This window comes from Schistocerca cancellata, chromosome 5, assembly GCF_023864275.1.
Source record: "Schistocerca cancellata isolate TAMUIC-IGC-003103 chromosome 5, iqSchCanc2.1, whole genome shotgun sequence".
NCBI lineage: Eukaryota > Metazoa > Arthropoda > Insecta > Orthoptera > Acrididae > Schistocerca > Schistocerca cancellata.
In genome coordinates this window covers 229753305-229771730 of record NC_064630.1, presented here as the reverse complement: position 1 = coordinate 229771730, position 18426 = coordinate 229753305, and the positions used below count along the sequence as shown (strand labels likewise).

Here is an 18426-nt window from a genome sequence, read left to right as displayed (position 1 = left end):
CAGGGCAACCAAGAGCACAGGAAGACTTTAGTGCCATAAAACTGAATGACAAGTGTACTAACAAACAATCAGAAATTGAAAATATTTTCAATAATCATTTTTTAAATGTTGTGGAGAAAATAGGATGCAGATTTTCACTAGAAGAGGCAAGGCTACTAATAGAAGAGGCCATACATGTGCAGTTTGATACAACTGTAATTCCACCAACCTCTCCCTCTGAAATCAGTAAAATAATAAACTCACTGAAAAGTAAAAGCTCTTACGGAATTGATGGCATTTCCAGCAAGGTACTTAAAGCTTGTTCCCCACAAATAAGTAGGATTCTCAGCCACATATGTAATAGCTCTTTGGAGCAGGGTGTTTTCCTTGATAGACTGAAATATGCCATTGTAAAACCATTGCATAAAAAGGGGATACGTCGAATGTCAACAACTACCGCCCAATCTCTCTTCTGACAGCTCTATCAAAAATTTTTGAGAAAGAAATGTATTCAAGAGATGCCTCACATATTTGTAAAAATAAAGTACTAACAAAATGTCAGTTTGGTTTTCAGAAAGGCTTTTCAACGGAAAATGCCATATACGCTTTCACTGATCAAATATTAAATGCTCTGAATAACCGGACATCACCCATTGGTATTTTTTGTGATCTCTCAAAGGCCTTTGATTGTGTAAATCATGAAATTCTTTTAGATAAGCTAAATCATTATGGTTTGAGTGGGGCAGTGCACAAATGGTTTAATTCTTACTTAACTGGAAGAATGCAGACAGTTGAAATAAGTGGTTCATGTAATGTTAAAACAGCTGATTCCTCAAACTGGGGGGCTATCAAGTACGGGGTCCCACAGGGTTCGGTCTTAGGTCCTTTACTGTTCTTGATATACATTAATGACTTATCATTCCACATTGATGAAGAAACAAAGTTAGTTCTTTTTGCTGATGATACAAGTATAGTAATAACAACCAAAAACCAGGAACTAAGTGATGTAATTGTAAATGATGATTTTCACAAAATTATTAAGTGGTTCTCAGCAAATGGACTCTCTTTAAATGTTGATAACACACAGTATATACAGTTCCACACAGTAAATGGCACAACTCCAGTAATAAATATAGACTTTGAACAGAAGTTTGTCACTAAGGTAGAATTTTCAAAATTTTTAGGTGTGTCCACTGATGAGAGGTTAAACTGGAAGCAACGCATTGGTGGTCTGCTGAAATGTCTGAGTTCAGCTACATATGCTATTAGGGTTATTGCAAATTTTGGTGATAAGAATCTCAGTAAATTAGCTTACTATGCCTACTTTCATTCACTGCTTTCGTATGGCGTCATATTCTGGGGTAATTCATCATTGAGTAGAAAAGTATTCATTGCTCAAAAACATGTAATCAGAATAATTGCTGGAGCCCACCCACAGTCATCCTGCAGACATCTATTTAAGGATCTAGGGATCCTCACAGTAACCTCACAGTATACATATTCACTTATGAAATTTGTTGTTAATAATCCAACCCATTTCAAAAGTAATAGCAGTGTGCATAGCTATAACACCAGGAGAAAGGATGATCTTCACTATGCAGGGTTAAATCTGACTTTGGCACAGAAAGGGGTAAATTATGCTGCCACAAAAGTCTTTGGTCACCTACCAAACAGCATCAAAAGCCTGACAGATAGCCAACTAACATTTAAAAATTAATTAAAAGAATTTCTAGATGACAACTCCTTCTACTCATTGGCTGAATTTTTAGATATAAATTAAGGGAGGGAAAAAAAAACTAACTTAAACATTAGTGTCGTGCAATATTTTGTGTAATGTAATATCTTGTACAGACATCTTTTATTAACCTGACACGTTCCACATCATTACGAAGTGTCGTATTCATGATCTATGGAACAAGTATTAATCTAATCTTGTTTCGTCAACCATAACAGAAAAATGTTCAGTCTTCTTGATTGTCGCCAGTACCTTTCTCAACACACTTTCGTAGTAGATCAATGATCTCATTTTGAATATTGTGGGACGTCCATTTATACCCCAAACGCCCTAATCTTTAAACTCAGGTATGTCGTTCTTTCAGAATACCAAGAATTGAAAAAAAAAAGTGTTTACATCTTCATGCCCTCTAATTGCTAGTCCTTGTCGGCAGAGAAACTGCACGGTAGAAAAAATTGTCTCAAGAGCTAAACGGCCTTTCTTCAGATCGCTATCTGTTCATCCAATTGGAAGGCCACACTTCGGTTAGTGATAGAATTTAGTTCAGAACACCTTTAAGTGTAAACATATTTTCATGAAGACGGAATTTTTCCAAAGCCTTTTTCCAGGTACAAAACCCTGCGGAAGTAAATGCATCTTTTATTATTTTTAATTCAAGAAAATTGTGATAGTTTTTTAGCATCTGCCTCTTTGTAGGTTTTGCAGAAAACTTTTTTGGTAGATGCTTCATATTCTAACCATGTATATTTGATCAACCAAGACATGAAATGATCTTCCCCAACTTTAACATTAGTGTCATGCAATATTTTGTGTAATGTAATATCTTGTACAGACATCTTTTATTAACCTGACATGTTCCACATCATTATGGAGTGTCGTATTCATGATCTATGGAACAAGTATTAATCTAATCTACATGGAGGGAATAGTTAGGATATGTAATTTCCGAAATAATGGGCGACCAGACTCTGTTTCTTGTGCAGTACACATGTATGTTACAATTCTCTTTTCCAGTTTCATATTTGAGATTCAGTACTCGAACTTTGCCAGAAAATTATCCCATATCTAATGACAGATTCAAAATAACTATAATAAGCAATTTTTAATGTGCATGTCACCTCAACAACAGAATTACAGGAGATGTGAAAAAATCATTTAAACTCAAATGAGAAATACACTGAGACAGTAAATGGTAAACATAAGACAACCATTAACATACTGTCCCCAAATGTTGGTCAAACTACTGTTTCCCTAGCTGTTTGCAGCATCAAATAGGACACTATACACACAGTGGTTTGCTGCCAAGTATTAACACACAACTACTGAAGCACACTCACTTGTCACTGTTACGGAAATGTGATTATTGTTTTGTAGGTATTAAACCTTGAACAGACACACCTATGTATAAAGTGCACCAACCACAGATAACGTCTTGTACTATTCCATCAGTTGTTGATTTACAATTGTCAGCCCATATGTGTTCATTCATTATTGCTTCAGCTAACATAGTGACAAGCTAACCTGTCTTATGTCCAAGAAAGCAGCGGTAATGTAAAATAAACAGCAAGCTAGTTGAGAAAAAAATTTACAGTCCATGCAAGAGAATGATGCAGGTTCCAAGCTAGAGGCACAATCCCACAATGAGGCAGTTGTCTGCAATATCATTAGCAATTAAGCTGTCAACTGGGGTCTGATGCAGCTGTGCTGTTTAATGCTTAAAGTGGGTAATCACTGTGGGGGTAAGACCTCTACATGGCAACAGAGTAGTGTAATTAAAGTTTATTTCTTTATTGTTTAATTAAACAGTGATTTAGCTCATATAGTGTAAGTTTATTTTTCTTTACTTGAACTAAAATTAAACTGTGATTTTGCTCGTAAATGTTTACCTTGGTAACATAAGGATAGCTGTTTTGTACATGTGTACAAAATACACCATGCCGCCACTCATGTTATAAAAAAATGGCACACCTACTTGAGAGGTTAAATATTGTTGTACTTTTACGTAATGGTTGTCAGTACATGTATTATTCAGATCTGTGAAAGAACTTTCTTTTTGTAAAACAAACTGAGAATTAAGTCTGTGGAGAATATGGAAAAGAGTTGTCGTGGTTTGTAGTCAAAAGAATGGTCCATGCGGCTCTCCAAGCTAATCTGTTCTGTGCAAGCTGCATCATCTCTGGATAAGTACTGCACCCCACATTCTTTTGACCCTGCCTCTTGTAGTCAAGCCTGGGACAATCTACACAATTTTTGCCCTAACCCATCCTGTCCCTTTGTACATGCCATGTACACACCTCCCTCCATTACTTCGTACCTTTTTTTATTTTTTTCTCCAGAATCTTGTAGACCCTCTTATCTGTACAGTTTCACTGGCATTTCATTTACATATAACTGCTTTGTAAGCAAATACTTTGAAAAAAAAAAAACTTTCTAAAACAAATTTTGTGTTTGACATTAACATATTGCTCTTCTTGCTGTTACTTCCCTGCATTTTATATCCTCTGTACATCTGTCATCTGCAATTTTTTCACTGCTAAATAGCAAAACTTATTTACTAGTTTGTTTCTCATCTAATATAATTCTATTGGCATCACCTGATCAAATTTGATTACATTCCATTACCATCATTTTGTTACGAAGAAATATGCTGTAGGCCACAACCTAATGCCCATACAACTAAAATAATTAAAAACTTCATGGTTTTATTCCTGAGGAATTCAGTTGCTTTTCCACATTTCTCCTGAGTTTTGGTTACTGTGTGCTCTATTGCTTTATTACGGAATGGATGGCAATTAAAAAGGGTCATCACATCCTGCTTGCTGTATTTGTGGTTATAGTGAATGTGGTGATCCTGATGAAATTTTTTCCATTCACATTTTTGCACTGACTAAAATAAGTGATAATTAAAAGGTTGACATCTTGGGTTGTCGGGTGTTCTGCCGGATATCAGCGTCGTACTTGCACGATATTTCGGTCACGTAGCTCGAGACCTTCATCAGGTGCGACCTGAGACTGCCTCAGGTCGCACCTGATGAAGGTCTCGAGCTACGTGACCGAAATATCGTGCAAGTACGACGCTGGTATCCGGCAGAACACCCGACAACCCAAGATGTCATTAGATCGCCGGGAAAGCCTGAAGAGTTACAATTAAAAGGTTGCTTATCAGATGAACATGAGGGATGGAGCAAAAGATCCTGTCACACACAAGTCACATCTGTGTAAATTGTAACATTGTTTTTCATTGATACTACTCATCCGTTTTGAGAGTTCTGAACAGTTAATAATTGTTTTCACTATTATTGTATCTTTGGGTTTAACAGTCAATAGTTATCATCCCTAATAATAATTATTAATTGTAATAAATAACACACCATTTTGGTAGTGTGCTGAAAGTTTCACATATTAACTCATTTTGATCACTTATTAAAATGTCGGCAATCAAGCAGTTTCCTGCTTTTTGCTCATCCCCATTCAGTTGTTCTTGCATCCCTCCTATCCAGATCCAAGTTCTACCACTCGGTGTTCACTCTTCCATGCTAATATTGTTTGCATTTTTCTTGTTCTTTATTACCTGCTAAAGCAGATCTAATTGTTGTCATTTTAAAAGTGATAAATGCAATATGTAATTTTGTGGTCCCCTCAGAATAACAGTGTTTTGGGTTTTCAGCTAAAAACTCTAATGCAAATAGAGGCAAAACGGATCACACACACATAGCAAAATATGAGAATGCTCTGGTGGATGATGCATCAGTCATAAATCACCCAGGAAATATGGCAGTTCTTGCAGAGGAGGCAGCAGCTCTACAGGAAGCTCTTGAAATGCAACCCGAAGAAATGGAGGATCAGCCCTTATCGTGTCGCTCACTCGTGGAGTAAGTGAAAGTTTTGTTATTGTTGTTGTTGTTCCAGTAAGCGATCTTCCCTATTTCCTTTGTAGGGTTCCCATACACCCTGATTTCCCTACGGTAGTCTTTTGTTCCCAAATCCTCTTAGGTGAAAAAAATGTCCCAGATTTTGTAGTCTTCAATCACATAACCTCGCAGAATGCTTTCTATCAGAACTATGGACACATTACTCATGCTTATTGCAATCTGTGAAAATATTATTTATCACTACTGCAAAGTAATCTGCTCACATGTAACCAGCATATGTGAACTCAAGTTAATTGTTGGTTGTTTTTCATCAATCACTTGATTCTGGTGAAACAGTTGTAGAACCATTAAAAGAACTGCCGAGCTCATTAGTGAGGGACTACCCCAATTGCACTATATTAGGTAGAGGCAACTTTAACCTGTTGAGTGTAGTCTGGAACTTCTATAGATGGAGTTTAGGTGGTACAGTCAGTAAGCCTTGTTTAGTGACCGTCAACACATTTTCTGAAAGCTGTTATGACCAGTTAATTCAACAATCCACAAAGAGTGGAAATATTTTATACTGTGTAGCTACAAAAAGGCCCAATCTTAACAGTGTCCATGTTGTCATACTAACAGTGGTTGGTAAAATTCATAAATCAATGGAGGTGGAAAGAGCAAATAAACAAGTGTTACCATCCCACTTAGACAACGACTGGACTTCAGTTAGTTCAAATATGACGGGCGTAGAAGAATTATGCGAAGAGTTTAAACTGATTGTAAATCAGGCTTGGGAAAAGTATGTGCCAAGTACTTAGATTACAGATGGAAAAAACTCACCATCGTTTAATAACAGAATTTGGAAAATGCTAAAAGAAACATTATTGCACTATCTGTCCAAAAACGCCCCCCACTCCTGGTTCTTTTGTGAGTTCGTACATACCACTTGCAGAGTCCTGAGTTATTCTGGTCCATTCTTCCTTCCCAGGCTGCTTTTGCTCTCCCATGTGGGCTTCCTTTCCCTCCATCCCATCCTTGTGCCTTCCCCTATGCCCCCACCTTGCCTCGTTCTTTGTTTTTATTGCTTTCATTTATGTTGAGATGGCTATCCACCTTGTTCTCTGTATTCCTTGTGATTTTGTTCCTCTTGCTTATTCTGTCTTCCTTTTGGCATTTTTGGTCCCTCCTTGGGGTTTGATCTCCACTTCTAAATTTTCTGTCTTTAGTGTGAGCCATTTGGGGAACAACTCCTTCTCTAGCATCTAAAATATGGATTCCTCTCTCTCCTTCCCATCTTCTTGTCTCATTATAGTCTGTCCCTCCCTCCTCTCCCCCTCCCACCCCCACCCCTTCAGTCCCGTTAGGTCCCCAGCAAGTGTAGCCAATCCATGTAGTGGGACTATTATGTCCCCATCTGGCTGAGCCCCCTGACAACACAGGGATCACACTTCAGGTACATAAACTATTGCCTCCCCATGTATGCCTAGAATTGGTTGTTCTTCATTCTGGAGCATCAGAACTCTTGGCAATGGCTACCTTGCCAGACAGTTCTTGCTGTGGCTGGGTGTTGCCCATGGGGAGATCCCGTGGTCAGAGTGGGTGGTATCAGTGTGGATGCTTTGTGTGAGCAACATTTTAAGCTCCCAAAAACTTTGGCATCTCTTTGGTTTGTAATTGATCATTTAATGCTGTTGCTTATGACCCAGCGGCCAACCCTTCCCTGACTACACCCTGGGAGAAGGGACAGGTTCGCCGGCTTGTGGTGAAATACTTTCCTTGCTACTTCCTATCTGGTCTCACTGGGACTGAAACCGGCACATTCACTATCACCAAGCTGTAATTTTTTGCAGTAAATATTGAAGAGTAGCCCTTCATGCTTGTGACCATGCTGCTGACATCCTGGTGTCCATTACTCCTCAACCAGTCTAGTTTGTCATTTTTCCTAGGGAATCATCCTTCAAATAGATGATGAACTCCAGGCCAATCTGGAATGACAGGACGTTCATTTTGTTTAGCATGTTCAGAAAGGTTGTACGGAAAATTGCACTGGTATACCAGCACCTTTATTCTGGCATTTGAGGGAGATAACCTTCTGGAGGTCAAGGTTGTGTGTTATTGGTATGACTTGAAGCAGTATGTCCCAGCACCCATGAGCTGATTTAGGTGCTTGTATTATTTCTTCACACTGTAGGGTGGACCCTCTATGCAGTATATGTGGACAACCACTCCTTGAGGGGAGTCCCTGTGTTCTGCTGCCAGTGTGTTAATTGTCTTAACAGTCACTCAGCATGTTCACCAAATTGTCTGGTTTATAAGAAGGGAAAGAAGATACAGGGGTATAAGTTCCTTGATCATTTATCCTACACTGAGTCTCATCAGAAATATGACTAGACTTCACTGTGTGGATAACATCTGACTTTGCCCATGTTATGTCCTTTCCCCTTCTCCCTCCTTATCCCAGTCCCACCCTCCCACTCCTCTCACCCTCCCCTGCAGTTCCACCCAGGGGGCTCATGGTCCTTTCATGAGCATGGTGAGCACGGGGCTCCGAGCTATTGCAGCCTTCCTTCTTTCCAGGGCTACATTTCCTTGCCCTTTCCCTCCTTTCCTCTCCTTGCTCCTTCCCCTTCGCCCTCTCCTCTCCCTCTCTTGGTGTCCTTGTTTAGGTTGGCCCCTCTATCCTCCTGGTTATGTTGGCTTTGCAATTTGGTTTTGTTGTGTGATTACCTCATCCTTTTGGCATTCCCTGGTTCCCATCTGGGGTTTGACCTCCATTACTAAATTTCTATTCTTTAGTGTGAGCCATTTGGGGAAGAGCACCTTACCTAGTGTGTCTGACGTGTGCCCTCCTAGTTCATTCCACCTTTTCCTTCACGTCGTTGTCTGATGGTAGGGTGTATAGCCAGCACGGTAGCGAGCCCTTGTGGTGGGGTTGCTATGTACCCTTTTGGTTGAGCCCCTGAGAACACAGGAATCACACTTCTGATACCTGAGCTGTGACCACCTCAGGTAAGCCCAGGAGTGGTTGCTTGTTGTCCTGGAGCATCAGAACTCCCGGCAATGGCGGCTGTGCCAGACGGCCCTTGCTGTAGCTGAGTGGTGCGTGTGGGGAGAGCCCCTGATCGGAGTGGGAGGTATCAGGGCGGATGCTATGCAAATGAAACGCATACAGATCCAGAACTCTGGCAGTTTTTCTGCGGCCATCTCTCTGCATGGAGCTTATTCTTTTAGTGCTGCTTCTTCTCCCCTTCAGCCTTCCCTTCCATGGCTACCCCCTGGGGGGAGGGTCAGGCTCGTCGGCTAGGGCCGAAACCTTTCCCCTGCTATCTGGTTTGCACCAGGACTGATGGGGATACTTTCACCAATACCAAACCTTCATTTTTTGTGGAACACGTTGAAGACAAGTTTGGTGAAGTGGACTCCCTGAGCAAGATGTGGTCGGGTTCGTTGTTGCTCAAAACTGCCTTAGCTGCCCAGTCTGGAGCCCTTCGTGCCTGTAACCATCTTGGCACAATTCCTGTGTCCATTACCCACCATCAGTCTCTGAATATGATTCAAGGTGTGATTTTTCACAGGGACCACATCCTTCAAACTGATAAGGAACTTTGGGACAATCTCGGATGACGGGGTGTTCACTTTGTTCAACGTGTTCAGAAGGGTCCGAAGGACAATCACATTGATACTGGTGCCTTTATCCTTGCCTTTCTCCCTGAGAAACTAAAGATTATGGTTTATCAATGTGATGTGAAACTGTATCCCACCACCTATGAGTTGTTTTAAGTGTTTGCGTTTTGGATGAATGTCTTCCTGCTGTTTGCAGGCCCCTCTCTGTGGTGACTGTGAACGTGTACTGCATGAGGGGAGTTCCTGTGTTCCCCATCCTGTGTGTGTTAATTGTCATGGCAATCATTCTCCACGTTCACCTGATTGCCCAAGATACAGGAGTATAAGTCCCTTGATTGTCTAACCTACACTGAGGCTTGTAAGAAGTATGTATGTCTTCACCCTGTGTCCAAGACGTCTAAATCTGCTTTAGTTACATCTTCACCCCTCCCTCCCTCTCCCTTACCCCAGTCCCGAACCCCTATCCTGCCCCCCTCCCCTGCGGCTCCCAAACCCTTCCCTCTGGGTGTCACTCTCCCTCCCCAGCCAGAGAAGTGTCCCACTTCTTCGGCGTCTGCCGGTCAAGGGTGCCCCTCCTGCGATACCCCTTCCCAGCACCTCCCAGGCCAAAGGTCTGCTGCCACACAACGACCACGAGAACCACGGTCTGTGGGCCCCCAGGTTGCCCAATCTCTTTCTGTTCCAGATCTTGCTGCAGCTGGCTCATTTATGCCCCACAGCCCTCCTCAGTCTCTAACAGAAAAGAAGACGAAACGTAAGTCCCGGGACAAGGAGCCACTGGTGTCACCAGAGGTCCCATCCCCACCTTCGCACCCTGATTCTGACCTGTTGTTCATGGATGGTTGGTGACGGGTGGTGACCAAGCGGCATGACTGGCTTCAGCCTGTTCAACCCCATTTTTAATCATCGTTTTGTGGTTATCCGATGGAATTGTAATAGATATTACCGTCAACTTCCTGAGTTGAAATCCCTTATTTCGTCTTACTCTGCAGCTTGTGTTGTTCTACAGGAATCTCATTTTACTGATGATCACTCACTGACCCTTCTGTGGGTTCCGTGTTTTCTGTCTAAATCGGGTCGGCCCCCTGCGGGCCTCTGGTGGCGTTTGTACGTTGGTCCCTACGGACATTGCTAGCATTTAGATTCGTCTTCAAACGACATTGGAAGCAGTTGCTGTTAGGGTCCACCTGGACTCTGAGGTCACGGTTTGCAATTTTTTTCTTTCTCCTGACAGGACTCATACACCTGCTGCCCTAACTGCCCTTCTTAAGGGGAGCTGGAACGATCCATCTCCTCCATGTTAATTTTAGCCAATAGAAGGAACATTTTGTCTAAAACCATAAAACATATTGCTCTTAAATTTGGACCACATGTTCAGTGAATATTTCTCTACAAAGTTATAATGCCATGTTAAGAACTATTTATTGGTTTTTGTTTTACAATTTTTTTAAACGGATGCTTATTTTTTCTCTAAAATTTTGCACTTTTTCTTGTATAACTCTTGAACATACAATATTTATTTTTTAAAATTTTTTTATTTTATTTATTTATTTTTTTGTAATTGGTTATAAAAATGAAGGATAAGAAGTAAACAATATTGTGTATAAATTTCATTGATATACTGTCAGCAGTTTTTGAGAAAATGTTCCTCAAAGATGAAAATTTTAACGTTCCGGGAAATGGCTTCCAAAGTTTTTTAATACACGCCTGCCCCCATATGATGGATTATCAGCATCTTCTTCTTTTTCCAGTGTTAGTTTCCTTTTCACCAGTCTCTTCTTCCCTTTTGCTGCATGTTGTAGGCTTTTCTCTCTTTTTCCTGCACCTCTCTGTCTTTTTTCATCAATTAGGCATATTGTGGAAATGGTGGTGTGTCCTGATTGGAAACCTAAATGTTTGAGCACATCACACTTGATAATGTTTCCTTCATTGTATGTTGCCAAAAATGCAATGTTTTTATCTGTACAAACACACTTTTGGGAATCCTAATCCCAATTAAATTATTTACACTTTCATTTGGATTTTGTGTTTTCCCATGTAAACACTTTTCCAATAAACTTGGCTGTGGTAAATGTCTGAACATGGGCTTAATTACATCAATTACAGCACCTGGCTAACTGTTTTTATCTGCATATTCTTTTTCTGATTGGTACTTACACCATGAGTCATCACCTGTGGGGCATAGTGCTTGTTGTGGGTGCTCATTTGTTGATGCAATATGAAAAAATAATGCCCATACCCTGCTCTCCTCATATGCTCAATGCTTCTTGTATTTTGCCTAATTGCACACCCATAATTCCTTTGCAGTCTATCTGTCAATCTTCCTCTTCCTCCAAGGGTCTTACCACCACTAAGCTTCTGGGATCTTCATGCCTGCTTTAGTTTGCGCAAGCAATCCCCCATGCGCTTCTGCACATGTCCAATTCACTCCTGTTTTTTAATGTGAATTTCATTGCCATAAGGTTTGAGTTCCTCTACAGCTTTATATCCCTTAGAATCACCATCTCCTAGATCATGTATCATACATTATACCACTCCTATGATATGGAAAAAATTGTTTTCACTCCCTCTACTTCCATCACTCCACTCGTGTCATGGAAATTTGCTTCACAACTTTCACCGTGTTCATCCTTGGTATTGCCCTTACATCTACAATGTTTTGAGAGAATAGAAGTATCAAGTACTTTGCAACTGTCTCCACTGGTAGCTGTCACAACTCCATTTAGAGACTCATGACCTCTACGTTACCATGATCCATCTGAAGCAACAGTTAAATCTCTACAATTCCCATAATCTGTCACAGCTTCTTCAACTGCTTTCTTCATTGTAGCATGAGTGATATCTTCAGCAGAAGACCCCACCAATTCATTATAAAATCAAAACTTGGTTGATGGTTTTGGCAAGTTCATAATTCCACATAACATTGTCCCTGCAGCACTGCCCTTACCAATGCAACGCAAGCCGTACACTAGCCTAACGTTTGTATCATACACCTTCTTTCCTCTATTACTATTATGAGAAATGCTGTTAGAGTTAGAAAACGAAACTTCTGCAGCACATTTGTTACACTTCAATAACATTTTACATGCCAAACCAATGTGTGAAGTTATTTTCAGTTCCAGTCCTCTTTCTTTGTAAACTTGGCATAATACGTTATGTTTCAAAGTATTAGAGAGCAAGGAAATGTTAGTTATTCAGTCACATCATCACTGTCACTTTCATAGTTTTCAAATTTTTCTTTGCTGTCACAGTGTCTTGTTGGAACAAGTTCTATCACATTCATTTGGAATAGTCAGTGAAGCAGTCTAAGCAGCGTCTCCCTTTGAAACAACAGAAGATTTCTTCTTCCACTCATCGTGCCTTTTCTTAAACACTCAATTGCTGAAACGGGGCATTTTGATATCCAGAAACCAAATACGTAAAACAGGTGCGAGCAAAATTCATCAAATACGCAAAATTGAATAGCTAAACAACACAAAGCAAACTCCACAAGTCAACGCACACGGTATAGCGCTCATGTGTACTGATATGAACAGACACTTGTCACAGAGATAAAGCCATACAACGTTGAAAACAAAACACTGTCTAATTCCACGAAGATACCCTGCTTGCAGCCAGCGAGTGGCGCCGTCAGAGGTGATACACACAGAGTTGCTACAACCGTTCACACGGCGTGTCAACTGTGCAGTGATAAAAAACACACTTAGAATTCACTTAGAAGGGTGAAACTTGATTTGTTTTATTCAGAAAACTCCAAATAATTTGATAGTTAAAAAAACCATAAAACGTTAATTTTGTCTTTTTCATCTTTCCGGCTCCCCCTAAGCATCTTCCTCCTCCTCGGGGATTTTAATGCTCTTCATACCTTGTGGGCAGTGCATTTCCATCTAGTCAGGGTCTTCTCATAGACCAGTTCCTTGCAGACCACGACTTGTGCTTTCTTAATGATAGTTCCTCTACTCATTTCAGTGCTGGTCATGGTACCTTGTCTGCCATTGATTTTTCTCTTTCTTCTCTCACCCTCCTCCCTTCATTAAACTGGTCGCCACACGACAACCTTTGTGGTAGTGACCATTTCTCATTGATTCTCTCGCTCCCTTCCCGCTCCCCGAAGGACAGGTTACCTCATTGGTCTTTCCAAAGCGCCGATTCCCTCTTTGTCGGGATGTATTGATGACGTCCTACATGACGTGTTTGACACGATTGTTTGCGCTGCTAGCCTTGCTGTAACGCGCTCATCTGGATCATTTCACCGCCAGCAAGTCCCGTGGTGTAGTACGGCCATTGCCATTGCCATCTGTTATCGCCGTCAAACTTTGCAACATCTTAAGAGGCACCCATCCGTTGCCAACCTTATTACCTTTAAACACCTTTGTGCTAAAGCCCGTTACTTAATCTTCCAACGAACCTTTTATGAATGGGAACTTCTTTCCACATTTTCTTCTTCTCATGATATGGCCCCTGGCACAGATCCCATACATAACCAACTGCTTCAACATCTCAGTGCTCCACAACGGCAACATCTCCGGGTGTTTAATCGTATTTGGCTCCACGGTGCTTCCCTTCTCAGTGGAGGGATAGCATCGTGGTTCCTGTCCTTAAGTCTGGTAAGGACTCCCTGTTTATTGAAAGCTACCGGCCAATTAGTCTGACAAATGTTGTTTGCAAGTTACTTGAAAGGATGGTAGCCTGTCGGCTCAATTGGGCCCTCGAATCTCGGGATACATTGTCCCCTTACTAGTGTGGCTTCCGAGAGGGACGGTCTCCAATCAATCATTCACTTCGCTTGGAATCCCTAGTTCGGCAGGCTTTTTCCCAGCGCCGCCATTTGGTTGCAGTATTTTTCGACCTTTGCAAGGCATATGACACGACTTGGCACCGTCACATCTTACTTACACTTCGGGGCTCACTCCCAGTTTTTACCTGCCAGTTCCTGTTCCATCGGTCATTCAGGGTTCGGGTTGGTACTGTTTTTAGTTCTCCATGGACCCAGGAGAGTGGCATCCCACAGGGTTCTGTATTGAGTGTACTTCTTTTCCTCATTGCTATAGATGGACTTGCGGCCTCTGTCGGTCCTTCGGTCACCCCTGCTCTGTATGTGGATGATTTCTGCATTTTGGTTGGTTCCTCTTTGATTGCCTCTGCAGAGTGTCAGCTCTGCATGGACCCTCTCACATGGGTTTCAATTCTCTCCTTTAAAATCGCGGGTGGTCCACTTCTGTTGCTGTACTACAATCCACCCCGATTCTGAGCTCTGTCTCGATGCCCAACGATTACCTGTGGCCCCACAGTTTTGTTTCCTGCGTCTTCTTTTCGACAACAAGCTCACTTGACTGTGTCATATCAGGCTTCTGAAGGTAGGATGTTTCCATAAACTCACTGTCCTTCACTTCCTTGCCCACATCTCTTGGGGTGTGGACCGCTCCATCCGTCTCCGCCTTTATAGGGCTTTAGTGCTTTGACTAGGGTTGTAAAGTTTCCGGTTCAGCTGCTCCTGGATCCGGTCCACCATCATGGTATCCATTTGGCCGCCGGTGCCTTCCCTACTAGCCCTGTTGATAGTCTCCTGGTTGAAGCTGGGATCTTCCCCACCCCCCCACCCCCTCTTTCTGTTCAGTGGTTCCAGCGCCTGGTTTCTTATGCAATCGCTGTCCATTCCTCTCCCACTTATCCTTCCTATTCTATCCTGTTCCTAGACCATGGACGTCACCCACCTGATTCCTGCCCTCAGGCAGGTTTACCAGTTGGGCTCCACCTTGTGTCTCTTCACTGAGATTTTCAGCTTCCTTCTTTGTCCTGTCTCCCACGTTCCCTCCCAAACACCCTCCTTGGTTAGTTCCTTGGCCCCGAATTCGGATGGATCTCCGCTGAGGTCCGAAAGATTCCATTTCCCTGATGGCGTTCCGTTGTTTTTTCCGCCAAATTTTATGGGAGTTTCGATATGCTGTTGTTTTTTACACTGATGGCTGTAAATCTGCTGATCATGTGGGATATGGCTTCATGTCCTCTGCTGGAACAGAAAATCATCTCCTGCCACTTACATGTGGCGTGTTTACTGCTTAATTCATAGCAATTTCCCAAGTCCTTACCTTTATGAAACAGTCCCCACTCATCTACATCTACATCCATACTCTGCAAGCCACCTGACTGTGTGTGTGGTGGAGGGTACCTTGAGTACCTCTATCGGTTAACAGTTTTATCATTTTAAACACTAATGGCGTAGATGCAACAATGGACTTACACAAAATGACCATGGCAACATTTAATTATTACATAAATGATAATTATGGGTCAGAGAAGGTACTTTTTGCTACTATCAAAAGAACACATACTACCGAGCTATTTGCATATTTATTTAACAAAAGTGATCAAGACACTACATATGATTGAAATAATTATTTACAGACCATGATATATATGTGACTGTCAGATAGGTCATCCGAACCAACCAGACGCAGAAGACAAAGGAGAAGACAAAAGCGTGAAACAACGAAATCTCTTTCTGATACACTACGATACAGAGATAATAGTAATTACCATTCTATGGGCACGTATAGTGGTTCCATTGTAGTTACATATTGATAAGTTGATTTACATTACTTTTTTTTTCCAAGAAGCAGTGCTGTAACTGTCATTGCTTGCTAAATTTCGTAGTTTAAAACAATTATTTATGCAGGAGGATTGTACAGACATACTATCATATGACTTTCACACTGAATCCCATATAGAGGACCTAGAAATAGGCACTCCTGACTGTGGGAAACAGCTTAGTGTTGAAAGCAGATAAGCTGCTAGGTCCCGATGGAATCCCAGTTTGGTTTTTCAGAGAGTACTCTCTGGCATGGACACCTTATTTAGCTTGCATTTATCATGAACCTCTCATCTGGTGTGAAGTCCCAAGCAATTGGAAAGAAGTGCAGGTGACTCCAGTGTATAAGAAGGGTAAGAGAATGGACCTGCAAAATTACAGCTCTGTATCCTTATTAACGGTTTGCTGCAAATTCTTAGAGCATATCCACTGTTTGAATGTAATAAATTTCCTTGAGGCAGAAAATCTGCAAACCGGCATGGAGCTTTCTTAATTAACGGAACGCAGTACCATATATCGTCCAGAACAGTGTGTGTCCATCAGAGAAATAGTATCATTAGGGGTGTCCTAAAGAAATTTTTGATAGAACTATCCTTGTTATCTATATAGAAAATGATCTAATGGAGAGGATGAGTAGCAGTTTGTGACTGTTTGCTGATGATGCTGTAATGTCACTGTTGACTATAGAATGATACGGGATGATGTGGGTAGATTTCTATTTGTGCGGCAAAGGGCAGCATGCTCTAAGTGTCGAGAAATGCAAGATACTTCACATGAATAGGGAAAACAGTACTCTAGTGTATTAGTGGTGTTCTGTTTGACACAGTCATATCATTTAAAGATCTAGGTGTAATGTTACAAATTGATATGAAATGGAACAAGCATGTGTGTTCAGTACAGAGACTTTCGTTAATTGGGAGAATTTAAGGAAAGTCAGGTAATCTAAAACGGAGGCAGTATATAGAACAGTAGAGAAACCCATTCTTGGGTACTACTGGAGTGTTTGGAATACCCACAAGGTCAGATTAAAGGAAGTCATCAAAGCAGTTCAGAGGTGTAATGCTAGATTTGTTACCTGTAAGTTAGGTCAGCATGCGAGTGTTACAGAAATGCTCCATGAACTGAAATGAAAATCCCTGGATGAAAGATGACATTTGTTTCACGAAATACTGTTGAGAAAATTTTGAGAACTTGTAACCTATTTCGCTTTGTGCATGAATATTTATCCATCAGTTTCTAACAGTTAGGCAAAAAGAACAATCATGTGCAACTTTCTAGAGCAAGTTGTTTGCAGGCATAACTGGTGGAATAGAGGCACATGCTAACTAGCATTGTAGCAGAACTATCTGCAGGTTTCTGAGAAGCAGCGAGACTGTAACCAGGTATATCCTAGATGCAATACTTAGTCTTCTCTCATTCTGACATGCTCCAACTGGATTTTACATAAACGGTGTTTGAGTTAAATAAAGGCCAGTGAGAAGGTTGGTTGGCCAGTAAATAAGCGCCAAATGTGTCTAGTAAAAAGGGGCAATTTTGTCGAGGCCCTGTGTCCTCCAGTTAAGTTGCTGTACACTGATAATAATTTTAAATTGAAGATAAATATGGTAAGCACCATAGTTCCCAAAGCCTGCACTGAAGTCACTAATTCCAAGTAATCATCTTCCTAACATAACTTCGACTAACTAGAAATCTCATTGGAATATCAAAGTGAGGTGCCGTGCAAAACTTTTATAACTGAAACCCCAGGTTAGTTCTGATACTCCATAGCACTTAAACCTACAAGGTTGTCCACTACTATAGAATTTACACATGCAATTGTGACCAGAAGACAATCTGCACTTACCTGCCACATCATAAAGTGTGTACACAATAAGATAAGAAGTGGAGTCCTGCTTGCCAGTAGCAGTGTGAGAGATGACATAGTAGTGTGACATAAGATTCGTTCATCCGATCCAGCCTTGTCTAAATCTATAGTTACTGTCAGTCAAGAATATAACTTTTAAGCACTAATGAAAGTCGATTCCTATGCAACTGTGAATTATTATACTTCACAAATGAACCATCAAAAAAATTATTGTATAGCTAAGGTTGAGCTGTCATCAGCTACAGGTCTGTTGTTAGGCAACACCCATTGTGATCTGCTGAAAACAGATCATACGCCAAGCTTCCTGAACATTCTAAATGCTTCACTTTTGCCCCTCTATGGGCCCTCTCTTTCACCACTCCAGAATGGCTAATGTCCTAGTCAGGCACACCTTATCAACCAGTGTGACACCTGCCTGAGTTATGATGTGCTACTCAATTAAAATTCACATAATTCCGTACCCAAGCGTCAGATTTGGATGCGGTCTGCATGTCAGTTATAAAATGAAGCAAGCATATATTTAGAATATGTTCCTTAATAACTTATTCTTTTTCTGAACTTAGTAAGTTACATGATGGTATTTTTTTGGAAATGTCTGTGGTCAGTGAAATAGCATATTACTGCCTAATCTCAAACAGGCATTCGCATCTGACTGCTGAATAATTCTACTGCCACTAATAAATGTTTTGCATAAGAACCACAAATGCATGGTACGAGAAATTAGGGCTTGTATGGAAGCAAATACAGTTGTTTTCTCCTTGCTCCATTTGAGAGTGGAACAGGA

General features: G+C 41.2%; 1 protein-coding gene across 6 annotated transcripts in view; it reads left to right on the top strand.

Annotated features, from left to right (window-relative positions):
• LOC126187663 (uncharacterized) overlaps positions 1-18426 on the top strand; it is a 112763-nt gene that overhangs the window by 15164 nt on the left and 79173 nt on the right. For all 6 annotated transcript variants that reach the window (XM_049928883.1, XM_049928884.1, XM_049928882.1 and 3 more), the window contains exon 3: positions 5382-5586. In XM_049928883.1, coding sequence (XP_049784840.1) covers positions 5382-5586 — 205 coding nt within the window. The remainder of the gene's footprint in view (positions 1-5381; positions 5587-18426) is intronic.